General features: G+C 44.8%; 1 protein-coding gene across 1 annotated transcript in view; it reads left to right on the top strand.

Moving 5' to 3' along the window:
• Nucleotides 1-14,610: 14,610 nt before the first annotated feature.
• The window catches only part of ETV5 (ETS variant transcription factor 5), a 62,373-nt gene continuing 50,188 nt past the window's right edge, over nucleotides 14,611-26,795 (top strand). The window contains exons 1-5 of the mRNA XM_050780253.1: nucleotides 14,611-14,760; nucleotides 17,793-17,911; nucleotides 18,047-18,134; nucleotides 18,264-18,311; nucleotides 18,405-18,455. Of these exons, the coding sequence (XP_050636210.1) occupies nucleotides 17,867-17,911; nucleotides 18,047-18,134; nucleotides 18,264-18,311; nucleotides 18,405-18,455 (232 nt within the window). The 5' untranslated portion in view covers nucleotides 14,611-14,760; nucleotides 17,793-17,866. The remainder of the gene's footprint in view (nucleotides 14,761-17,792; nucleotides 17,912-18,046; nucleotides 18,135-18,263; nucleotides 18,312-18,404; nucleotides 18,456-26,795) is intronic.

The following is a 26,795-nucleotide window of genomic DNA, read 5'->3' as shown; positions in this document are numbered from 1 at the left end:
AGAGAAGGTTTAAGATCCCTACAGTGGATTCTGAAACTATAACCCAGGACTCCATCTTTACATCCATGTTCTGTACGTGCGAGTCTCAAGTGTTGCGCTGTCCTGAGGTCAGGCAGGCCTATTTTGAATTCTGCGTTAAGAACAAGCCTCAGCCATCCCTTAGGCACAGCCTTAGTTGCCATTTACTAATCCTTCCTTGGTGTTTAAATCCTCTTAACAACAAACTGCAGGTGAGAAATATTAGTGTCATTATCCACCTCATTTTGTTAGTGGGGAATCTGAGGCTCAGAGACACCAAGCAACTTGCCCAATATGGCCCAGCTAGTGTCAGAATTCTGCTTTTCCAACTCCAACACTCCTCCTGTTACCCTGGTGAACTCATCAAGGAAGTCAGCCTGCCTGGAACTTCACGAATACTATTCCCACTAGTTTATCATTCAAAGTAACTTCTATTCTCTACTTCATTAGATCCCCCATTTTTTAACATGTGTAATTTAATTTAAAAATCACACAATACCAGTCAAATCCATTCAAAAGGCTTTTTGAAAACCTCTGTTTCCTTTGAAAATGGATTGCTGTCTATGGCCATACCACCCTGAACAAACCCGACCTCATCTGAAAATGGATTGTATTTTAGGTTCCTCCATTTCAAAGTGGATGCAAGACCTCCCTAATGTGTTTACAACATTCCTGTGCTGAGTGTTATCCCTTCTCCCAGGAGCCGGATTGACAGTCTCTAGTGCAGCCCTCCCTTTGGCTGACAGCTGTCATTCATAATGGCAAGGGGGCAGTCCCATCCCCATCTAAAATAGGCAACAGAATGTAGCCAGATCTCCTGCTGTCATACCTATACTAAAACATACACACGCATACACACACACACACACACACACAAAGATATTCATGGTAGTGTTGTTTTTTAACCTCAAAAAATTGGAAACAGCCTAATACTCAACATTGGGGAAACAAGCAAATCATATTATAACTATAAGAAGGTATATTACGCAAACCTTAAAAATTGAGTTTCTGAAGAATGTTTAATAACCTAGAGCCACTCCTATGACATAATACTGGGAAAAAATACAAAACTTTTTATCTTTTAAAATCCCCATTATGTAAAACAGCAAGGAAAAAAGACAGGGAGGAAATATGTTTAAATGTTAACAGTATTCATGTCTAGAATGATGGATGTTTAGTTTATTTTTAATTTTTTTTATATTTCCCTAATTGTATACAATGGATATAGAATGATTTTACAATTTAAAGTGTCTTTATAACTCCCAATTTGGGTGAATTGAGAAGATTGATTTTAAAACTTAACAAAAACAAATGCTTTTGGAGAAACTGTAACAAGTGAGATTATTAAATATCTGAAACTTCTCTGATTGGAATTAGGCCATAAGTTTAATTTTTTTAAGTATCATGACAGATAGGCATGCCTACCAGTTGAAAGAACTATTTTACTTCCCACAGCACTCCCTTACAAATAATGTACCAAGTCTTTTTAAAACAACAAATGTAACAGCCTACAGGATTCTGTTACTTGTTTACCCTAGAACTGGGCTCAAAATGGCTTGAATCTATCTCTACCATTCAAGATCAGCCCTGACGAACAAATCCCTGGTGTGCCTAGGGGGAGGGAGGGTGGAGAAGAAGTCGGGGAGGAGCAAATATGAACTTCCCCAGCCCCCTACTCACACCTGGTGTGGAGCTTAGTCAATTACTCACTGAAGGAATGTAAAACTCTGTTCTTCCTACCGGATCCAAGCTAGCAGAGGCAGAAAGCAGCAGCAGCAGGACGTGCTGGGTTGATTCCAAGACACTCAGAGTGTTGATAGCCCAGACAGCCTTCCCTGTTCTTCCTTGTGAACCCAGTCCTGCTCCTCTGAGCTTTGGGGTGTTCTGAGCCGGGACAAGAAGGCATCTGAAGAATGCTTTTTCTGATCCCCCATCTCTTCAGCCAGGTCTGTGCTCTCTTTCTCTCACCTCTCTGCTCTGATGCGCTTCAACCCACCATTCACCCTCATCAGGTTTGTCATTCCCAAATTTCCCCCTTCCATTTGTCACTCCTTTACTCTACAACTTACCATGGCTTGAAGAATCAGACCCAAATTCCTCAGATCCCCAATATACAGCCCCCACCCAACTTCCTCCAAACTCACCTCCCTCTGCCAGACTACCCTCACCCCCACCCCATCCCACCTAACTCCCACCCCACCCCCAGCACCCAACCCAGCTCTCCCTGCAGACTGAACTTCAGTGGCACTCCGAAGTTGGAAAGAAATGTTCCTGCACTAAAATAGAATAGTGGAAGCTTGTCCAAATTATGCTCAAAGATACAATTTTCTCAATGTTAAGTTTTTCCCATCAATTTTTGTTAAACCTTTGGCACTCACAGCTCTGCCTATCTCTAGTGAGAGCCCACAGATGGCAAGGCGAAGGAACAAGTCCCGTGTGAATAATCATGGAAAAGCCTCAGGAGCAGCCCATCACATGTCCTTCAACAGCTTGTTTATTTCAGACACGTGCTCATGGTTGTGATCTTACATGTACACATAAAATAAATTCCCATTTTCTACTAATAAAATTGTTTTGGTTCATACGATAGAATTATATAGCACATACTTTTCTGATAGTCTTTTTTTTTTTAGAAAAAAAAAAAGTCATAATGTTCTACTAAGAAAATTGTGATTGCTGAGAGCCAGGACATCTCAGTGACTATACAAAGTATTGCCTCAGACACACTCTTCTTCTTCCAACATATCAGATTCATACACATTTATGCCTTCATCATACCATTCTTCTTATGGTCTCCATGACCCCTTTACTGCCAAAGAATACCTGGGCATTCTGCGAGGTCCCATCCTCCAAGAAAGCTTTCTCATTTCTGTCCTGAGATCCATCCACTAGAATCCCTTTCGTTTCTTTGGAAATCAGTGAGGAAGACAGAAACACTCGACATCAGAGAAAAGTAGTAAAGAAGAAAACACTAAGTGAAATCTATGAAGGAGGAAATATAACATTGAGAAAAAAGGTGTGGGAACTATTTAATTTACCCCAGAGAAGACCATTGTGGATCTTACTGAAAAGGTCACTGGTGGTCATGAAAAGTGAGCTCCTAGCGACAAGATTCATTCAGAAAAGTTGGGAGACAGCACAATGTAATACATTTCTACTCTATTCCAGATACTCTGCTAGATGCTTTTCAAATATTCTATTTATTCCTTTTGGAAACTTTAAGGTTTGCATTATTATCCCTGTTTTACAAATGATAAAACTGAGGCTCAGAGAGATTAAATTATTTGCTCAAATTCATCCACTTCACAAGATGGAAACCCGTTTCCACTGCCCACATCTACCTGGCACTGGACATCCTCACATACATTATCTCATTGAACAGTCAAACAGCCCTGTAAGACAGGAGTTACTATTCCCATTTTTCAGATAGGAGATTGATATGCAGAGAAATAAAATAGCCTGAACCCACAGTCCCCTAATCAGTGATGACAGAGGTGAGATAGGATATGAGGGTTTGGTTCCAAGTTCATGATCTTTTCACCATACCCCAGCTGCTACAAGGAAGCACAGGAATAAATTAGTAGCTTTGAGAGAAAACAGTACATCCGGGAAGCAGGGAGAGGTGGTTTACGCCACTGAAGATCTTTGGATAAATAGAGAGCTTCTTCCAAACGAGAGTCTATAGAGCTATTACCATATTACCATATGGATTACCTAGTTACCATTTACATTTACAAGGTGTACACATAGTTGTAAATGAATGCTACTCGCATTCCAGTCAGGAATGTGTGGGTTGGAATGGGTAAAACATGGATCCTGTAATGAAAAATTGCATCTTGTCATCGAAAGCAGTTTAACTAATAGGGAGGAAGGGGAAGTCCATATTTAGCTGGTATATTCCCCTGTGACGGAGACAGACCCTGTTGGAGCAGGCCTAAGGTCAGCTCACAGGTTCAGGATGAACATTCCTAGGTGAGAAGATCTAGATGAAACCCAGATAAATATACAAAGCAATTAGGTTATGGAGCAAGAAGAGTGAAGAAAGATTTCAAAGGTAGTTCAAGTCAAAGGTACACAAAATTCTCCCAACCAGGATGCTACTTGATGAAGAAAATTCCTTGATGGTCAGGCAGAAAGGAAAGCCTCGGAATGTTGATTTTTCTTGGCTGCCTAAAGACCCTCCAGATGCAAGGGAGTGTATCACAAGGAAACTGGCAACAATGGTGAGGACCAGGAACACCAGGGGTGAGTGAGACACTCTTTTTAGGGGGGACACTGAAGCCTCCCAGTCTTCCCAGACCAGAGGAGAAGTGGAAAGTGGTTCTTCCAACCTGATCACTATTGCCCAGTCCCAGTGGATAAAGGGGCACCTGTCAGGGAGGGAAAGGGACGTAGGTGGAATGAGTCAATGAGGAGGTAGAAGTCCTCCTTCTGAACAAGACTTAAATGAGGACATGCAAATGGGAGACTTGGGAATCTGGGTGCAGTATGAACTCCTTCTGAGTCGCTAAATGCTAAGGTGAGACCCTAGGGTCCCACTGAGCTTCATGCCATTCCTAATCTGACCAAAACGAAATTCTTTGTCCCAGGGTCCAGGTACTGCTGCTAAGGAAATGCGGTGCTTCCCTCCACACACACTCTGAGCTATTGCAGAGGCCAGGTTACCAGTTCCTCATTCCTCTTCCACCATGTGAGCAAGGCAGAAGCTGCGCACCTGTAAAACTTACGTCCACAAAGAGAAGGTAACCCAGCCACCCCCTTTCTCAGGCACAGCGTTTTGCTGTGCAGTAGAAATCACTTGCTCATTTGCTCATTCACATTTTCATTCATCTTTTGGTGACCAGCTCCTAAGTGCCAGGTGCTGTATTTGGGGCTGAAGGATTCAGACAAGAGTCTGAGAGGTTCCCTGTTAGAGGAATTTGTGTCACAGGAAATACAGATGCACAAATAATGTGATCTGTGCTTTAATTGAAGACATCACAAAGGCTATGATGTTTGAAGAGGTTTTTATCTTTTGGTTGATTGGTTTTTTGTTTTGTTTTTTGTTCGGTTTGTTCGGTATTTGTTTGTTTGTTTTTTGAGTCAGGGTCTTGCTCTGTCGCCCAGGATGGAGTGCAGTGGTGCACAATCTCAGCTCACTGCAACCACCACTTCCTTAGATCAAGTGATCCTTCCACCTCAGCCCCCCTAAGTAGCTGGGACTACAGGCGCGCACCATCATACCTGGCTAATTTTTGCAATTTTTTGTAGAGATGAGGTGTCGCCATGTTGCCTAGGCTGGTCTTGAACTCCTGGGTTCAAGCCATCCACCCGCCTTGGTCTCCTAGAGTGCTGGGATTACAGGTGTGAGCCACCACGCTCAGCCTGGTTGATTGCTTTTAAGTACCTAAGAGATGTATTAAATGATTCCAAAATGTGAATTGTCACTCCTTTAATGATTACCTAAGACCCTTGATGTCCTGTCCCTAAAATACCCATTCTAGCCCTTTCTCAGTCATATCTCCCCCCGAGCTAACATTCTACAGTTTAGACACACATGAGGAATCGACAGTCCCTAGATGCGTCAGCTATTGCCAAGCCCCCATATGTTTGTGTGTGCTGTTCCCTCTGCCTGGAAAACTACTTGCTCTGCAAAGCAGGGTTGAGTAATTAATCATTCAAGGGCTGTCCCAAATGTCAACCCTCTCTAAAGCCTTCCTTGACCCTCACAGGAAGTACTCACTGCTCCTTCATTTGTACTCCCAGAACCCATTTACAGGGCTCTATTACGACACCTGTAAACATTGTACAATAGCTATTTGTTCCTGTGCCCTTCTTCCACCTCCCACTAGATGTGACCTTTTCTCAGACAAGTCGTAAGCTGAGGACACCAGCAACTCAACAAATGCTTCTAGAAGTGAAAATGAAATTTACTGCTGTGCAAACTCCTATGTGTTTTACCTTAATAAGAACCCATTAAAGGTGATTGCCCAGGCCAGGCCCCGTGGCTCATGCCTGTAATCCCAGCACTTTGGGAGGCCAAGGCAGATGGATCACCTGAGGTCAGGAGTTCAAGACCAGCCTGGCCAACAAGGTGAAACCCTGTCTCCACTAAAGATAGAAAAATTAGCAGGGTGTGGTGGCGGGCATCTGTAATCCCAGCTACTTGGGAGGTTGACATAGGAGAATCACTTGAACCTGGGAGACAGAGGTTGCAGTGAGCCATGATCATGCCATTGCACCCCAGCCTAGGTGACAGTGTGAGACTCCATCTCAAAAAAAATAAATAAATAAAAAGTGATTGCCCAGCCTTATCTGATAGAAGGAAGGAACAGTCACTTTCCATGGTCAGATACACTCACCCACTTATTGCTGGGACTCTATAGTGTTATGGGGTGGGGTGGAGGGGACCTAAGGGCAGAAATACAGTATAATAAAATTTAATTTATATTTTTAAAAGGTTGTAACACATAGATATAGTTGTTTAGGCAATAGAAAACAGAATGATACACAAGAAACTGTTAATCATGCATGAAAATGGATACAGGCTAGGAGGTTATGTACGGGCTTCGATTTTTCATTCTACACCTTTCTGTGATGCTGAAATTTCTGTCATGAGTCTCTGACACTTTTCGAAGAAATAAGAGACTAAAACAATTCCTGTGACTGCATCTTAAGTGAACCAACTAAAATTAGGTTGATGTTTACCAAAAGATGTGCTAGAGTCTCACTACAATGTTCATAGCAGCATCATTAAAAATAGCTAAAACTGGAAACTGCCCAAATGTTCACTAACAGTAAAATGGGTAAATGAGTTGTAATATACTCATACAATGGAATACTATACAGCAATGAGAATGAATGAAATATAACTACATACTACAAAATGAATGAATAACCCAAACCTAATGTTGAAGAAAAGAAGCCAGACACCACATTATACACTGTATGATTCCATGTATATAAAGTACAAAAACAGGCAAAACTGATGTCAGAAGCCAGGATGGTGGCTGTCCTCATGGGGAAAGGGATTTAGCAATCGGTAAGGGCTATGAAGGCGGCTTTTGGTGGGATGAGGAAGGGAGCCGGGAGTGTTCTATTTCTTAATATTGGTATTGAATGCACATAGGTGGGTTACTTTGTGAAAACTCATAGAGTTATATATTTACAATTTGTGTATTTTCCTGTATATGTTATACTTCAATTAAAAAGTAAACATGCAAAATAGGCCCAAATTGAGACGGCTGAACATTCCCTTACATCAAGCTAATAATCCCTCTTGAGAGCTGGATGCTGATCTTCCAGCCTCCTAGAAATAAATACAGGTCAGCAGGGAGATGGGAGTGAAACTGTGCCCCCTGATCATTTCATGAGCGCTAGTGTCTTGCACCCAAGTAGAGCCTTAGGGCAGGAAGGAATAGACAGAGAACCTGGATGCCTTCAGGGCTGTCCTGGGATGGGATGCTGTTCTCATATTGTATATCTTTAGGCATATAGTTTGGCCTCTTGAGAGGAGAGAAGGCAGAGAAGGGAGAGGAGCGGGGATGAGAAGAGGTTTTCAGATGGGTCTGGTTTAAATTGAGGCTGCCTCCTGCCCCAGAGCCAAGAGGCAGGCAAGACAGACTATTAGCAAGAAACATGATGGGGAGAGGAGGGAAGAGGATGTATACTTCCGTTTAAACACTCACTGTGGTTATCTGGTTTGACGTGGCCATGAGTGGGAAGATGCCTCAGGCGAAAAGGGCAGACTGGACCCTCCATTTGAAGCCAAGCGATCAAATCCACTGACGGGACATTTGTTCTGGGGGCTCAATTGTCAGTTGGCCATGGTTGATCTTCCCTTTGTCCAACTCAAAATAAATACAGCCCACTCCACAGGCCCAGCAGAGCCTCAGCAGAGGTGGGCGTCTACAGACCAAGCCAAGAGCTGAAAGAACCACCCGCCTTACCACCCGCTCTCCAGCTGCCACGTTGAAGCAGGCCCATGAAGAAGCCCCGCTCCAGCCCTGCCAGCCCCTTAGTCTCTTCCAGTGGAGCTGCGGGAGACGCTGAAGCAAGGCCTTTCGTAGCTTGAGACAGGCAAGTTCTGAGTCAGCCTGTTCCTGCTGTAGGCGCCGAAGTCCAAGGAGGGCACCGAAGGGGTTAACCCCTGGTCACATAAAACTCACCACCAAGGGCATAAAAGGAAGCAAAAAGAGGACTCTGAGCGGTCAAAATAGATTTTGCCAAGTCTACACATCCGAGTTTGTCCACTTCCTCATTGGAGGGGATGCTTTTGCTGCCACTCAGAACCTGTGGACTCTTTCTCTATGCCCATTGCAAACATACTTGGTTTGCTGGTTTCCATGCCCATGGCAGATCACAGGCAGAAAATTACAACAGATGTGAGGGGCTAGAGAAGCATGTGCTGAATGCATCGTGATGTTCTGATTAACAACCTGACATTGAAAAGGGAGCAGGAAAACTCGGAAGATCCAACACAGGATCCACCAAAAGTCCAGTAGCCCGAGGCTCTTTCATGGGGGACAGGCAGTCCTTCAGATTTCTCAGAGGTACGGAAGGATGCAGGCATGTGACTGGCTCTAGGAGCTCTTCCCTGCATGGCGAGACCAAAGGACTCAGGAGGCCTGGGAGGGATTGCAGGGTCCCATGGGTGCTGCAAAGATTCTGCTGCAGAGCTGGACTCAGTTTTGAAGTCAAGGAGAAGCCATGGGAAGTTTCCTAAGATTTCCACCTCTTTCTCTCCCTCCCTCCCTCTCTCTCTCTCTCTCTCTCTCTTTCTCTCTCTCTTTCTTTTTTGAGGTGGAGTCTCGCTCTGTGTCCCAGGCTGGAGTGCAGTGGCATGATCTTGGCTCACTGCAACCTCCGCCTCAGTTCAAGTGATTCTCCTGCCTCGGCCTCCCAAGTAGCTGGGATTACAGGCGCACGCCATCATGCCTGGCCAATTTTTGTGTTTTTAGTAGAGATGGGGTTTCACCATGTTGACCAGGCTGGTCTCGAACTCCTGACCTCAAGTGATCGGCCTGCCTCAGCCTCCCAAAGTGCTGGGATTACAGGTGTGAGCCACCATGCACGGCCGGTTGTATCTTTTTAAAGCTGTGGGCTTAAGAAATAAACCTGTCAGCCATCAGAAATCTAAATAGGACATGCCCTTCCAGGTTTTCTTGATAGTGGCTGTTTCGTAAGAATTGAAAGTCAGAAGGAGACAGGAGAAAGGATGTCTTCAAGCTCAGTCAAGAGCCAGGAGAGGAATAAGGTCCCCCAGGCTGGCTGGATCTGAGGGTCAAGAACATGTATTCTGTCAGAGACCTGACTTGCTCCTTTCTAACTGAGAAAACTCAGACATGGTTTTAAACCTCTCACTTTGAAACTCAGTTTTCATATCAGCAAACTGGGTATTATTACCACCTCTAAAAGAGATTGGGCATATTAAATGAAACACTGTAGTATGTAAAGTGTCTAGCACAGAGCCTGGCATATTGGAGATGCTCAGTAAACATCATTTCCATTCTCTTTCTAAAGTGGCTTTCATGAAGACAAATCCTTGCCAGCCCAGGACAATAATTCAGAAGTCTGGCTGGAGTTGCTGAAGCAGGTTCCTAAGGAAGCACAGCAGCTCTCATTGGAGTGGCAAGCAAGCAGCCAAAGCCCTGAGGGCAAGGTGAGGGGCAAGACAACAAAGTGAGAGACTGCAGGAACTAAGGCAACAGAGCAGAGCGAATAAGAGCAAGGACTCTGTTCAAGATCTACGTTCAGTGCCTAACTCCAACTCTTACTAGCTGTGTGACCTTGGGCAAGTTACCTCACCTCTCTGTGCCTCACTTTCATCTATAAAATGAGGAGAATAATGATATCTGCATCACAGGGTTATTAGGATGATCAAGTGGGTTAATATAAGCAAAGCCCCTAAACAGAGCCTGGCACAGGGAAGTGTTCTTGCAGTGCTGGCTGCTGTCATTAAGCACACACAGCTTCCGCAGGGCAGCAGAGTGGCTACTGGGCAGGCCCTAGGGGAGCGGGCTCTACTGCTTGGGCACACTCCCTTTTTTACTGTGTGCTAGCTATGTGGCCTGGAACAATTGATTGAACCTTTCTCTACCTAAACTTTCTCATCTATGAAAAGTGGAGGTGATGATAATAGTACCTCCCTCAGAGGGCTGTTGTTGGGACTAACTGTGCCAAGGCATGTGGAGTGTTTAGCAAAGTGTCTGGCTCATATGAAGTACTCAGTAAATGTCAGCTATTACTATTCCCCGGCTAGAAGGAACCCTGAAGACAATATGGCCCTATTTTTTAAAGAGACATTGAAGCTAACAGATGTTCTTTTCCCCCTTAAGTTTCTAGAGCCTTTATTTCTGAATTTTAGAAGGGAAGATAGGATTCTTTATGTCTCCCTTAAATAAACACATTTCGGTACCTTTTTTTTTTTTTTGAAACGAAATCTCACTCTGTCTCCCAGGCTGGAGTGCAGTGGCATGATCTTAGCTCACTGCAACCTCCATCTCCCAAGTTCAAGCGATTCTTCTGCCTCAGTCTCCCGAGTAGCTGGGATTCCAGACATGCACCACGACGCCTGGACAATTTTTGTATTTTTAGGTGAGACGAGGTTTCACCATGTTGGCCAGGCTGGTCTCAAAATCCTGACCTCAGGTGATCCGCCTACCTGGGCTTCTCAAAGTGCTGGGAATACAGGCATGAGCCACCATGTATGGTCAACATTTCAGTACCTTTTTGACCCTTTCTTCAAATCCCTTCCTTCCCCCCATACAAGAATGGGAAAGGACTCCAGGAGCATTGTAGCCCACACCCCAACCTCTAGGCAGGCCTACACTCACCCCAGCATTTCTAACAGAGAAAGAGGAGGCATTTTCCCAGTATGAGAGACCAGGATCATGATGCTTCAATATTTCCTACCATCATTTTGGTGATCAGCTCAAGACAGGGTTGCCTGCCTTATACGGTAACTTGTTTTTGGCATTTTAGGGGAAAATTCTAAAAGCAGTCCTCTAAAGGGTAACAGTTCTCAGGCTTGGGGCAAGGTCTTTCTTTTCTATTCTTCTACACTGTTTCCCTCTAGACACATTGCAAATTGAGTTTAAAGAACAAGGGTCTGATTATCGTGCTGTGATTGAGTTTTGCTACTGCCAGAGGACAAAGGCTAGATTGACATTAGATGAATGTTCCAGAGGACTGGTCTCTCTTTTTGTTTTCTTTTCCAATCCTGTTTCTCTCCTGGAGGAGAGGGAATGATAATGAGAACACATGCTTGTTCGACAAAACCTCCCATGTAAGCAATGTTCCTAGGAGGGAAGACTCAATGTAATAGACAAAGAACTTCTAAACCCTTAACTCTTATAAAGGCAAAGATAACAAGAGAAGAAGAGGAGCCAGGGAGGTAAATCATAAAGAGAAGCAAAGAGAAGAAGGAAGAAGAGTGGAGAGAAGATATCAGTAAATATTTAACAATGAGGAACCCACCCTGGGCCCAGGAGCTGGCTCAGGTCATCACAGGTTGTACTCTGACTTTTAATGCTTCGGCCAAGATGGCTGTGCCAAGAGTTGTACCCCTTGTCCAGCACAAAGCTCCAAATTCCCAGAATCAGAGACTCTGAGAGATGCAACAATCCTCGGAGTTCTTCTATCCTGGAAAATGTGTTAGTCCCTCTACCCTATCCCTAAATCTTTCTGCATAAATGCTTCCTGTGATGGGAGACTCATGGCCAGATACAGTCTTCCTTTGTTGGACCACTCCAGACATCCCAGAGTCCTTCCTAACCCTATTCGGAGCTAAAATCTGCCTGCTTTCACTTTGACCAGCTCTGTCTTTTACCACTCTAGGTTGAAATGATGTTTCCTGGTGGTCGCTGAAGAGAGGCACATGGTAGGTCTCCCATATATGGGCTCTGGAATGTGACCACCTTGTTTCCTATCCAAGTTCAGCAACTGACTTTCAAGCACTGTGACCACTAGCAAACTACTTAATCTCTCTCAGCCTTAGTTTCTCAACTATATATTATAGAATGGAGATATTAATAGTCTGACCCGACCACTTTGGTACTATTATTATGAGAATTAAATGAGATAATCTGTGAAGAATTGTATATAACATGAACAAGTCATATATAAAGTGCTGAGTAAACTTCAGATACTGAAGATACACAGTAGACTGTGGGCTCCTCCAAGGCAAAGACTGGATCTTATTCATCTCTGCAACTTTTTTGCCTGGCACGAGGTCTGGCTGAATATTTGGTACCAGATAAATGTTTACTGGATGACTAAATAATCTAAATAATTAATTGGCAATTACTCTATTCTGGTGTAAATCCCTACACATGATCACGTGTTCAAGACAAGCTTTTTTGAAGAAAATCTATCACCCAATCCTCCCCTGCCCTAACTGAGCCACTATTTGTTACTACTCAACCCAGAACTATCCCACTTCTCTTTCCAAGGTGGAATGGAGAGACTTGGCTTGAGGCAAAGGTCACAAGAGCCAAACTCCAGGCATCAGGTCCAACCCTGTGAGGAAGCTGCTGTGAAGCATGCTGCACTGTTTTCCTGTAGCCAAAGTTATAAAGTGTGATTGATGTGTTACGGTTTAGATGGTGAGGATATGTGGCTCTGTGGGCTGTAAGCCTTCCGGAGGGCTGGGGCCTGAGAGACTTAAGGGAAGAGGAGTAAGAAAGCCCCTTTGGAAAAATGAGTTTAGAGAGCAGGATGTCATGGGATGGGATAGGGGAGGAGTGGGAGTGGGGGTAGACAAAGTTGGGGAGGAGGAGGATCTGGGAGCTTACCTGAGCCCTTCATCTAGCTAGGGAGATAGAGCTCTCAGGAACGTCAGCAATAAGCTCAGAGCACAACTGTGATAGTGTAAAATCTCCAGCCACCAAACAGAAACGGTACCACCTGGAGAAAGAAAAAGGGCACTGAGGGAAAACTGGAGTCAGAAGCAAAATGTTCTACCAGGAAACTAGATCTCAAGGAACCGCTAGTTACATGTTTAGAGCACTTTCCATCCATCAACTCATGCCCATTTCAGTCTTTCCAAGTCAACAGCTCCAGCGTGCCTGGTCAGTGCTGAGCCCAGGACTCAACACCTGTGCTGCAGGTTGCTTAGGTGCACGCCAACATTTCAAAGACTATAAACGACAGACCAAGTGACCAAGTGTCCACTCTGTTTAAGAGACACAAGTGGAGATAAGAAAGAAGGTAGGCAACCTTTGACTTAAATGTGGGGGTGGCCCCAGAGTTGGCCACCCTGGGACCCCCATTGCTAGGGGCTCTCTTTATCACTTAGCATCTTTCCTCCCCACCGATGGCATGCGGCGTGAATGGCAGGGCACTCCAGCAGGACGAGAACAGAGCTCCGTCACAGGCCCCAGCATCCCCGGGGAGAAGATAGAGCCGCCCGGCGGCCTTTACAGGAGGGGGTAAGGGGGCGGAGAGGGGAGAGGGTTGTTTGTTTATTTGTTTCCTGGAACACCCTGTTAAGAATCTCAGCAATTGCAGTTAGTGCCCTATCGTTTGGCAAGCAGAGCCGCTTCTCGTCGTTCCAGCTGCACGGGATCTAATTCGCAAATACACCATCTTGCATTCAATACTTAAATGGAAAACAAGCAGCCCGGGGAGGGAAGCAAAAAGTCTAACTCTGCATGCCCGTTTCGGAGGGATTTAGGTTTCCAGGTCGGTGGACTGGCTGCTGCTGTCCCCGGAGAGGATTTCTTAGAGCCCGAACCCTGTCTCACCTCGACTACAGAACCCACTCTGGCGGAGGTTACGAGCCGCAATTAAAGAGAAAACGGGATTTGGTTGGGCCTTAGGCCTTGCCAGTACAAAATAGTAACTAAAATCTGTTTGGGAGCTGAGATTTTAAAAGGAGATGCTGCTTATTCTTCCCACTGGAAACCTGGTTAAAAGAAATTAAGGCCTCTCTTAAAGGTAACTAAGATTAGAGGGCTCCGTTTCCGTTTTCTGTGTTTCTGTGGGCTAAACGCCCAGGTCGGTCAGCGAGTTTCTCTGTGTGGAATGACGAATTCCTCTCCCCTGAATTCTAAAATGATAACTTTGCTTGGTGCTGCAGCTGCGAACGTCTGGCGCCAAGCGACCCAATTCTGGTCGGGGCTTTGCTGGATGGAGAAGTGGGGGTGAGTGGGTAAGGGGGAAGAGTCGTGCCTCGGTGAAAAGTCGGCAGAGCGGCGAGAATGGAAGTAACGGCGGCTCCTCCCGGCCTCGGCCCCTTTAAGTGCTTCACTGACTCAGCTAAGCTTCCCCCTCAGGTCGCGTTTTTTATGAATGAAAAACGTCCTTACATTCATTATATAAACAAGCCTGTGCTGATTGGCCAATGGCCCCCGGTGCATAAATTATGTAAAACAGACCCCTGAGGGGGTGGAGAGAGATGCATCGTTGGCCAATGGGGGCCGGAGTTAATGGGGCGGCTTGGTTGGATTTGCCCGCAGACAGGGTAAACAAGAGGTGATGGACAGCCGCGGGAACGGCCTCGGGCCAATGGGAACAAGGCTGGGCTAGGGCCGCGGGCCAATGGCGGCGGGCGGAGCAGCGGGGCCGCGGGGGGCCGGGCCAGCGCTCCAGCCTGGTTGGCAGCTGCGGCGCAGAGTCCAGCCGCTGGTGCGCGGAGCGGTTCACCGTCTTCGGAGCGGTTCGGCCCAGCCTTTTGCCCAGGCGCCCAGGCCCGGTGCGCGCGTGCGTGAGCGCGCCTGCGCCGCCGGGGCCGCTGCGAGGGGAGGAGAGCGGCCGCCTCAGGTGAGGGGGCTTTGCGGGGGCAGGAGGGAGATCGGAAGGGGCGTCCGGCCACGGGTCCGACAGGCCCAGCTGGCTAGAGTTCACGGGTTGATTCAGAGTCTTCAAAGTCGGGGTGCAGTACCTGGGGTGACCCCCCCCGGGTTGACCGCCCCCTCCCCCCGCGGCTCGGTCCAGTTTGGTTCCTGGGAGGCGCCCGGCGGGTGCGGCTAACGGTTCCGGAGCGCGGGGAGAGCGGCTTTCCACACGCCGTGGGGGAGGCGCGCGGGAGCGCGAGTGCGGGGGCTCCCGAGTGGATGGGGGATCGCGGAGTTGCGAGGCTTTCACAGTCTCTGGAGATTCGAGAGCCCCGAGGGGACTTGGAGGCTCGCGAGAAGAGACGCTTGGCGGAGCTCCGCAGTTGGGAGGAGGGGGCGGGAAGCAGTTTGAGGGGAATGTCTGAGAGGCGCTGCCCCCCAGAGCACCGGGAGGGGGTAAATGACACAGGCAAGTGCAGCCTGCGGGGGCGGGGGTCGATCAGGAACTTACGCAGGCCTTGCAAGTTTCAGGTAGTGGAAAGTGGACATGCAGTCGCCCTGCTCCCACCTAGCAGGCTGAGGGCGTCGGGCTGTGCTGCGACTCGAGAAAAATCGGGGCGCACCGGAACAGCGGCCTGGGGATGGTGGGGATAACACGGGTGTGGAGGGGGCAGCACCGAAAGATGCTGGAGCCTCGCGGTGGATTAGGGTTCTGGCCGCATTTTCAGAAGGTGGAGAAAACTCGGGGCGGGGAACTGAACTCCTGGTCGAGGAGGGGGTGCCAAGGAGAGATGTTGGGGGTGGGAGGGATTGGAAGCGGTTGGTAGCGCCGGCCGCAGCACCTCGTTTTTATGAATGTGGGTGACTTTATGAATGAAGCGGGTTTCTTTCGTTGGCTCGCTGCTCCCTGCGGCTTTTTTTTTTTTTTTTTTTTTTCCCTTTTTGTGAATGAAGCATTGAGCTTTCTTCCTAAAACGCTGGGGTGAGGGGCCTGCGTCGGAGGCTGGGCGTGCGTTGGAAGTGGGGGCGGGGGCGCAGCTGAAGGAGTTTTCATGAATGGGGAAGGCTGGGAATTGGGTGGAAGTGTGTCTTATTTTGTGAATGGGGCCCAGCGCGAGAGATCCAGTTACAGCCTCTACCTGATGTGGCGGCCGCAGCTCGCTCTCCCATTCATAAAACCGGGCCCGCTGCGCGCCACAGGGGAGGGGCCTGGATCGCGCCGCTGCGCTGTGCTAAAGTTTTCCTGGGGGCACCCGGGGCGCGGGTGGTGGGGGGGGGCAAAGGAAGTGGTTTAAACTCCTGGAGAACTCGAGCCTTTCCTTCAGGCTTTTTAAAAAATTATACTTGGAATAAAATTTTTCTAACCTTGGAATGTCTCTTTTCGGTTCGTTTATGGCAGTTTAGTTCTTTTAATTTTTTTCGAATTTTTTTTGCTCTTCCGGGTGAAGTATTTCATCATGAGACTGAAAAATATCTCCCCCTCCCGTCTTCTACTGGTTGTCCCCTTCCCCCTAACAAACATTCACAAAATGTCTAAGGCCACGATTTAATCTGACAGATTTTCATAAGCGACAGAGCACACTCTTTCATGCCCCCTCAACTCACTGCTGAGGTTTCTCAAATTTTGTATACGGTTTGGTGGCATTTGAGAGAGGTATTATTCTGAACGTTTCTTGTGCTGTTTGGACGGGGCACGCAGGCAGGCTGGCGCGAGTGTTTTTCTAGGAAGTTACGAACTGTGTGCTATTTTGCTCCTCTCTTTCCTTTGACTTTGAAAATAATCTGATTCCTTGGGCCAAAGTGCTGAGGAGGAGGCTGGCTGTGAAGGGTTTCCTTGTATCCTGCTCACTTATGAAAAATTTGATATGCTACACATAGTGTGAAAAACAAATTGGATGGAATTGCTTACTGGGGAAAAGTTTCCTGTTTAAAATTTGTGTATATGTTAAACAAAAGAAATTAGCCTTTAAGCATTTTGAATTGCTTAGAGCTGGAGTGAGTGAAATTAATGTTTTTCCACCTTTTGTTGACTTAGCGATGTTTTTATTTGGAGAATAAAAGTGTTTAGGAAGATGGTACCTTCCTAAAATTGTTACTTTATTCCACTCACGTTAGAAGTTTTCTCCCTTCTAACCCCCCCCCCACCCCTTTTTCCCCAGACTTAACACTTAACCAGTCCTGAAATGAGTTTCATTTGGGGGTGGGGTGGGGGGTATGTCTAGAAAAAATGACTCCACTGTAAGAAACAGCCTAAGTTTTAAAAGACCTTTGGTAGAGATGCATTGTACCACAAGCAATGGAATTAGTTTTTTTAATCCATTACTTTTCATAGGCATTTTATTCTTTTAGAAGTTGGAGATGTCACAAATATCTCTGTAAGTAACCAGGGAGATATTTGTGACATTACAGATGGCTATATCTGTTTAGACCTCTTTTAAATAAAGAGTTGTGTGTGAAGATAAATATACCTCTGATCAATTTATTCTAGGAACTATATATAGTGTTTTAACACTGACCTACAAAATGCTTTTAGAAACACCATGTATGTCAGGTGTTTAATTGCCAATAATTTGGAATACTTAAACTCAATTTCTCTGCTTCCTGACACTGTACTGTTAAAAATTAAATTATCTCTTTTTTAAAAACTCTACTACAAATGCCCTGGAGTATGTGAGAGAATCTTGAAATCACCGTTTTATAATGAAAATAAGGGCTTTTGGTTTGTTTTGTTTTGGTAGAGGACAGACAGTAGCAAATCTGTAATTTTAATGATTTAAAAACAAAGAAAAAATGATGACTGGGTAAATGGATTTGGCACGAAGTACATCATGTACCTCTGATACCATTAATCAAGCCCGTCTTTGGTCTGTAAAGCTTGCACCTTGAGTAAGTTTTAAGTACTTCGCAGAAGGGTAATAATTTTGCACAGGCCCTAAAAAAAAGGCAATCTAAAATTGTTTCCCCCCCTTAGTTTCTTTTCCCCCCTCTTAGTTAAAATCTCCCAAATTCATATTACAGGAGGATCCCTTTTCCCCCAGAAATTACTCAATGCTGAAACCTCTCAAAGTGGTATTAGAGACGCTGAAAGCACCATGGATGGGTTTTATGATCAGCAAGTCCCTTTTATGGTCCCAGGGGTAAGTTTATGTGGCTTTTGGTTTGTTTTGTCCTCCCTCTCCAATATGACTCTTCCCCCTGTTGGTTTAGTGAGTCGACCCCCTTTGGACCTCTTTACTACACTTGAGCCTTCACTTTCTGTTGGCCTCTTTCAGAAATCTCGATCTGAGGAATGTAGAGGGCGGCCTGTGATTGACAGAAAGAGGAAGTTTTTGGACACAGATCTGGCTCACGATTCTGAAGGTAGTAAAGCTTTCCCTGCCTATGTTGTGGCTTCCCTGCTCCCAGTGACAGTAGCATGTAGATTCTTCCCTGTCTTCTCCCTAGCAGAAGAAATATCCTCATTCTGGGGTCTTCTGTTTTCAATTTCAGAGCTGTTTCAGGATCTCAGTCAACTTCAAGAGGCTTGGTTAGCTGAAGGCAAGTTTCATGGATGTCCTATTTTCCATATAAAACATTTTACTGTGCTTTTTAATAAAACTTAAAGGTCTAAAATAAAAATCTATTTTCCAGCACAAGTTCCTGATGATGAACAGTTTGTCCCAGATTTTCAGTCTGATAACTGTAAGTACCTTTCTGGTGATGGCACATTTGTTCTGAAATTGTTTGGTCTTGGATCATCCATGTCTAGAATATGCTTTTTTCAGCTATGGCCAGATTTAGACAGTAGTATGCATTTAGTTTCTTCTAATAATTCAGAATTAACCCTGAAAACTTTTATTTCTTATTAAAATTATTTCTAAAGTGTTTCTACTGTATTGCAGGTAAGACTTACTGAACATAATTTTATCCTAAATTTCTTTTTCCTTAAGAATATTGTAAAGCTGACTGGGCGCAGTGGCTCATGCCTGTAATCCCAGGACTTTGGGAGGCCGAGGAGGGCGGATCACTTGAGGTCAGGAGTTCAAGACCAGCCTGGCCAACATGGGGAAACCCCATCTCTACTAAAAATACAAAAATTAGCCAGGCTTGGTGGCGGGCACCTATAATCCAAGCTACTCAGGAGGCTGAGGCAGGAGAATCACTTAAATCCAGAAGGCGGAGGTTGCAGTGAGCTGAGATCGCATCACTGCACTCCAGCCTGGGCAACAGAGCAAGGCTCCATCTCCAAAAAAAAAAAAAAAGAATATTGCAAAGTTTTAAGCTCAAAATTATAAATTAACTGACATAATATATATGGTGTTGGGCCAAGCATCTATTAATCACACATTGTTTTGTGGCTTTTTGGGGGTTTGTTTTATAAATTAAGTCCTTGATGTGAATCATGAACCTGATATTTCTCTTTTTCTTAAAGGTGCAGAAAATAGTTAATGGAAAACTCCAGTTAACTTTGGCTTCATCCAACAGTTGTCAATTTTGTCTCTACTCCAAAGCTGACAAGGGGTGGTCACAGAGTGGCCTGATTTACTCTTACTTTTCATGTGGTTGCTGTGGCTTTTCTGTTCAGAGAAGAGAAACTTTTCCTTAAAATGGCCACTAAGCGCTCATTACTAGAGATAAAATGCAGTGGGAAGCTCAAAAGATGGTTTTCAGCACTGGCAGGGGCATGGTTACTTTGCACTGATCATTTGGGGCTGTCCTCAACAGGTTTGGGAGCTTTTATGGTCTAGGCGGAGTTATCAAGGACAAAGCTGGCTGATGAAATTTGAGCAGCACAGGGCTGCTCTAGAGAGCATTAGTCACTGGCGAATGAGCAGGTTTAAGAGAGGCCTGGAGAAAATGCTGCCTCTCTTGAGAGTTGCATCATAGAGAAATTCATGTCTCTTAGTCATAGTTTATAATAGCAAGCACCTGAGCCATGCAAGGACTCAATTTCTCATTTTGGACCAACAGATTCTTCCCAGCTTTGTTTTATCTCTGGGTAGGTGGGTGTATGTGTGTGAAAATGCCACTGGAGAGACAGTATCTTAGGTCTGTCTCTAAGTAAAAAGCTGGGTATTCCAGATCTTTTAAATGTAAGAACAGAGGTAGCAGCTAAACATTCCTTAGTGATAGGCCTCATGTCCAAGGCACAATGCCATGAAACTGTAAAAGAGAATAAACTGTAACACACACATGCATGGTTACCTTAGCTTTGTCACAGCTTGCTGTGGATGTGTTCTATAGGAGAGTAAATGCATGTTAATTATTGCCCTTTGATTGCTTTCAAGTGATGGGGAAGCCTGCCACTGAAAGACTAAATAAAGATAACCCAAATTTTGTGTGTGTGTGTGTATGTGTGTGTGTGTGTGTGTTTGCAAGATGAAAGACAGGGTTTGTAATCCAACTTTGTTCTGTGTTGACAATTTGGCCCAGCCTTTCCAGTTCTTGCTCAAAGCAGCATAAACTGCAGTCTGTTTGGGAGGTGGCTTTCTTGGCAGAGGTTCTTTGAAATGCTTTTATGACACTTTTGTTTGTTTCTCTGTAACCCAAAAGAGTTAAAAGGGAGATGAGATGGCTGCATTCAGATTGATTGCATGTGCTGAAGCAAGGGTATGTTCTTTGTCAGCAAGCAGGATTTATATTTGGAGAGATTTTTATCTGTGGGAATAGGCTAAAGTGAAGAAATCAATAAATGTGTTTTGGCTCTTTAGAAATAATTTCTGCTCAGCAAATAGAATGTTCTAAGTTCTTTAATTAAAATTCTGTACCTTAAATGGAGGTAATTTGGGAGATGTTTCTGCTTACCAAGTATGATTTTTTTTTTACTTTGCTTACTTTTTGTTTTAACTGCCTAAGGTTGAGCCTTTCTATCTTATAAGGATATAAAAGATGGTTGACTAGCCTAGAAAAGGTCTTCTAATGATTCTTTCCCTCTGACTTTATTTCTTGAGGTAGAGCTTCAAGAAGGGATAGATTCAAGTAGAATAACTTGCCTAAGAAGCAAGGCAAGAACACAAATGTGGGTGGTGCATATTTGAGCCATTCATTCTTGCTCTTATGTTTTCCTGTAGTTCAGACTGACAGCCAGAAGCATGAGGAGGAGCTGGCAGAGCCCACAGCCGGCTGCATGCACTTACTTTTCCATGAGCACTTTCCACAGCCTCGAGTTCAGGACCAGCTTCACTCCAGTCATTTTCTGGAAGAGCCCATGATTTTTTTCAGGGGAGGGAAAAAACTCATTCAAATTTAATGAAACCTTATGAGTTGTTTTGACTCACTTAACCAATGAATATTAGCCAAACTTAGATTTGCCAGGGGAAAGCAAACCTTTTTTTTTTTTTTTTTTTTGAGAGAGAGAGTTTTGCTCTTGTCACCCAGGCTGGAGTACAATGGCGCAATCTCAGCTCACTCACTGGGATGTCCGCCTCCCAGGTTCGATCATTTCTTCTGCCTCAGCCTCCCAAGTAGCTAGGATTACAGGCACCTACCACCACACCTGGCTAATTTTTGTATTTTTAGTAGAGACGGGGTTTCACCATGATTTCCAGGCTGGTCTTGAACTCCTGACCTCCGGTGATCCGCCCACCTCAGCCTCCCAGAGTGCTGGAATTACAGGTGTGAGCCACTGTGCCCGGCCTGTAACAAATATTCTTACTGGTGGCCACTGGTAATAGACTTTCCTATTAATAGTGATTTGAAAATTTTCCATTATATATGTATAAATTTATTGTAAACATAAAAGAAAGAGAATAGAAATGTAGGTAATATTTTTATTTTGGAATGTCAGTTTTAAAGATTATGGCCTTTTTTTTTCTCTAAACACTAAAAGTTCAACTTCTAAAGAGATTATATTTTGTAAGTTTCTCAGAATTGGGTTTCCTGCCCATAGGGATACATCCTTAAGTCTGATTTGAGTGAAAGAAACCATTGCTTTTATATCTTATAGAAATGCCCAGCTTACTTCTAGCTGTACAGATTTCACCTCTGCCTCACACATAGAGATATCAGTAAAGCATGGAAACTCCTAAAGGTCAAATTCAAGGGATTAGAATAGAAATCTATAGATCATAGGGATTCTACCAGTGTACCTCATTATCCTTTGGTCCTAAGAAGTAACCCTGAAGATCTCAGATTGCTTGAGTTGGATGTCCCTTGTAGAGACAGTCTTGCCCAGCCCCCTCCTTTCATAGCTATTTCCAAATAGCTGGAGAGACTGACCAGTAGTGGGGGCAAACGGGAAGGGTTAGGTGACGTAAGAAAAAGATAAATATTCTTAAAGAAGCTCTCACAAAGCTGCAGAGCCAGGGAGTAGTGGCATGTTCAAGTGTATTCAGGGCTCTCCATTATTTCAGATATCTAGAGATGGCGTTCAGGAAAGCATCAGGTAGACCTCTGACTGTCCAATTCAGCAGTTACTTCTCTTCCTTCTATGATCCTGAGAAAGTTACTCAATACCTTGATGCTTTGAGTTTTTCTGTCTAGGATTTGGAAGAGAGAGAACAATTATAAAAGAAAAAAAATTATTAAAAAACTGACATTTAGGCTCACACCTGTAACCTCAGTGCTTTGGGAGGCCAAGTCGGGAGGATCACTTGAGCCTAGGAATTCAAGGTTACAGTTGCAGCAAGTAGTGATCACACCACTGTACCCCAGCCTAGGTACCAGAGCAAGACCCTATTTCTAAAAAACAAAAACAAAAAAAACTGCCATGTTTCCTAGAAGACACCTTTAGTGTGTATACAGATAAAACTGTGTACATATGTCCTACATATGAAGAAGTGTTTGTGCATGTGTGTATATCTACGTAAGTGTGTATGTAGCTAAATGTGTACCTTAACACATAGAGCTACTAAACCAGGGAATCTGGGTCAGTGCATAGATGTGTGTACATCTTTCCTACACATTTTCATAGAACTAACTATGCCTTGGATAAGATTGGAACTCAAGAATGTTTCAAAGTGGGGGTAAGGCGATGTGTTCCATTCATTTTTCTGAACTCTTTGGGTACTTAAAGAGTGTATTACTCGATTTTAGTATATATAAATAGCAGGTTTTTAAATAGACATTTCGGGTCTGATTTTTAATCTCACTTATTTATTTCAGTTATGATATTGTAAATATATACCTGTTAGCATCTTGAATAAGATATTTTATGCTGAGTAGAGAGCATGATAAAAATCTTATTTCAAAATCATGGCCTCTATACCAAATATAGCCTAGAGAATTGTTTTAAGATCCAGATGACCCCATTTTCCCCTTGAAGTGTTCTTTTAAGATCTGTGTTTCAAAAAGAATGGAACAACTGGAGGAAGTACAAGTAATTTCCTAAGGACCAGCTAATTAACTGATAAAATCGACTTTTCATAAATACATTGCAATAGACGGCTGGGGAAATAGGATTAACTGTTAATGACAGCCCTTGAGCCTAAAACACATTGATCTTAATCCTGTTTCACGATGAGATTATTCAGCTGGATTTCTTTATTAATGTGTGAGGTTAGTATAGTAGAGGCAGTGCCTTTCCTTTGGACAGGGTACATCATTTTGGTCTTTGGTCCTAGGTGTGGTGTAGCAAAACACATTTTCCTGCTTGGGCCACCTCTATTCAAAAGGATCATCCTAAAGTCTTTTTGTTTGGCAAGGTAAGAAAGAAAACAGTGGGCTTTTAAAAAATAAGAGGTTTGAGGGAAAACAAGGCCATCGGTTTATACTTTTCAGGAGTCAGTAGTTCTGAAGGTAGAAAAGAATGCTGAAGAAAGTGTGAGGAAAACACGGAGGAGAGATTCTCTGACTCCAGGTTTTACAGTGTTACTTTCAAAGTCTTTGTTAGCTAGCCCGGTACCTTACTGCTGGGAGGGTGCTAAATGATTTGAAATCCTTCCTGTTTTGATAGCCTCAAAGATTCCTAGACTCAGTATTCTCAAGGACCCCAGACCTACAGTACCTATTTACTTAAAGGAGCCATCTGTTTTACAAAATCTGCTTTCGTCTACCTTTAATTCAGTTAGACTTACTTAAACTGAATTTTTCTCTTACCCTTCTGTGTCTCTGTGCTATTAGTCATCTAACAAAACCCAGTAGGCTTACCAGTCCTTTGTATTTGGTGAGAAAGACTTGGGATGGGGAGTTACATCTGTGTCAAGATCACTTGTGTAGGTGACAGAAGTAACAAAATCCTGGCATCCATCAAGAAATTACCATTTATCCCCTCCTCTTTCAGCATTCTTCAGTTTTACAAGAGTAAGACATGGGTAGCATAATGAAGCTGAAAATGTGTACTGTCTCCCATTTCTATCATCTAGTAGTATCATTGTTTTAATTTCAGCCCCAGAAAAAAAAGTTTCTTGTGGGGTGGGGTGTGTGATTCTCTGCCGAGAAACTGTTCCCTCCACACATTTCTTGGGTTTTAGTGGTGGTAAAGTACATCCAGCCTCAGAGGCTGACAGCCCCCTCTCGGGCATACGGCTGCCCTTGAGGCAGCTTGGGCCCCATCTGTGCCCTGGCAAACAGTGCTTCTCCACTTGGAATCCAAGGAGCTCAGAGGCTTGTCATGTTGCAGCTCCCAGCTCTTGGACAAGTGCCAGGCATGCTGATGCCATTACCGGATTAGGTTGCTTTTTTAAAAATTCATTTTGTGAACTCATCAAGCTCATTTAACAGAGGCTTTGGTCGTCAGTTTCTATCATTGTCCTGTCCCTCTAGACTTGGCTTAAAGGAGTGGCAAGATACCAGGCCCCTAGTATGTGCCCGCACTAGTTAGAGGGTGTATGTATAAATTATAACCATAATGTAAGTACACCTTTGGGCCTGGCAGGCAAATGACAGTGGGCTAGCAACTCAGATGTTAAAGGGAAAAGAATTCCACATAAGAGGATTCTGCATAGAAAATAAAGGGCGCTCCCTTGTTTAAAAAGAAAGAAGCATCTAGGGAAAAACTGAAGCAGAGAGTGCAAGATTCCAGGGAGCAGGATAAGATCTAGTTATTAAAAGGCCAGGAGTTTGAGGCTGATCTGAAGAGCCAAGGCATGGATTGGGGATTCTGTGGTCAGAAGAACTTCTTCTTCTTCTGAAGAGAAATGCTTCCAGTGGCACTGAGCTCACTGGAGGGGACATGAGGGCAGGCAGTGAGAAGTATACATAAGACATTTGAAAAGAGCCAAATATGTGATGAAAAAAAGGAGCTCAAATGTATCCCCTGCATTTGCTTTTCATAAAGAAGTATGCTTTTCCTTGAAATAAAGTGTGGTTGTCAGACCGGCTCCATCAGCTTTCCCTCAGGGTGATTATTGAAGGTTTGGAAAAAATACCTAAGAAACGAAACCAGTTTTTTTGCCTTGTACTTTGCAAAGTCTCGGCGTAGATTTCACCTTCCAACCTTAGATCTCCACATTCTTCCCTTTTGATGTCTCATGAGCATTCAGGAGGGTATTCCGAACTCTTCAGGCTGGATCCAAAGCTAAAAAAGGAACTGTGAAATTGTTGTAATAGGTAGCTTGTCCCCTCCTCTGCAGCCAGAAAATCTAGTAGTGTCTCCAGAGCCCTCCTCCCCTGGGGAGGAAGCCAGGTGGCGCCCGGCGCAGCTACCAGCAGTGAATGGGAAAGAAAGTCTGGAGAGGCAGGCTTCCAGAGAAAGCTGTCCCCTAATGCAAACCAGCTTACCCTGGGGCAGGAGAAATACCACTGAAGTCTCTTTCTCTCAGCTGGTGGCTACAGCCAGATTCTGAACCGAGTGGCACATGATAGTTTTTCTTTTGCCTTTCCCCTTTTGCCAGAGGGCACTTTCTGACCTTACTTCTAGCGGACTTTTGCACACCCTTGCAGATTTCCACAAGGGTCTTGGCTATTTGAATCCTAGGAAGGGTGCACAGCAGGCAAGAGCCCCTGCCGTGTCTGAATTTCTTACATAAACACAGCGTACTGAGCGAGCAAGCGTCCCTGCGGCGACAGCTGGGCGCTGAGCACTATTAGGTCTGCCCCAGCTAGCAGAGCTGCAGATTCCCCCTCTTGCCTGAATGGAGCATTCCAAATTGGTTGTGAATGGAGGGCGGGGCTCACTTGCAGACTTTTTCAATGAATAACCAGACCCCATTGTGCAGCCTGTGGAAAAACAACCAACTCAAACAACACTGGGACTGTTAGAAATATGCTTGTGATTGGCAGCTTGGAGAGCCTCCAAAATTAGTTTCCTTTGGCTTCCCTGCTGCTCCCTGTTCTCCAAGCCTGGGCTTAATGGGGTTTGAGTTTTCTTTTAAGTGCTCACTTTAACCCTTAAACTGCCGGGCTGATGGCCTGGGTTTCTGGGGAAGAGCTGCTACTGACCTACAAAGCCAGTGAAGCCCACTCCCCTTTCTTTGTCTCTCATTTTAGACGGTAGCTGTCTAAAGGGAGTGATAATAGAGGAGAGGCTGGTTTAGCTTCCCCTGGAGAGGGAGGTGTTGAGACTTGATCTGAGGCTGTTACCCTTTTATCTCCTTCACGTGGGGTTGTGGCTTTAGCTCCCCATTGAGGATTCCTGCCTGCTCTTCTCCTCTAACCTCCAGTCTACTCCAGGCCTGAGTAGCCCAGGTGTTTGCCTGCCGCGACACAGACACTTCTTGCTTAGGCTTACAGTTTTAACATGGGGGAGACAAAGTTGTAGTTTCTCTACTCCTTTGCCTTCACTCCTGTTTAATTTTCCACTGTGGTCAGGTAAGTATCATTTTTTAAACGACCATACTCAAACTCTGGTACTGAGCAATGAGGGAATCTCACTGGAATCACCCTTCCACTGGACACTAATCAAATGCAAAACCTCCCAAAATGAACATCCTTGGAAGTACCAGAAAAACCCAGCCTCTGAGCAACCCCCAAACCAAAGTAGCCTCATCATGCCAAAACTAGGCCAGGTTTTAAGGGTGCATGTGCCTCAAACTAGCATCCACCCTTGATTGATTGATTGATTGATTGGCCAAGGGGATTGATTGGCCAAGGAGGTGGGGTGGGGGTAGTCTTGCTGTGTTGCCCAGGCTGGTCTGGAACTCCTGGCCTCAAGCAATCCTCCCA

Source organism: Macaca thibetana, chromosome 2, assembly GCF_024542745.1.
Source record: "Macaca thibetana thibetana isolate TM-01 chromosome 2, ASM2454274v1, whole genome shotgun sequence".
NCBI lineage: Eukaryota > Metazoa > Chordata > Mammalia > Primates > Cercopithecidae > Macaca > Macaca thibetana.
Note: the sequence above shows the minus strand (reverse complement) of the source record. Positions and strands in the feature narration are given on the sequence as shown.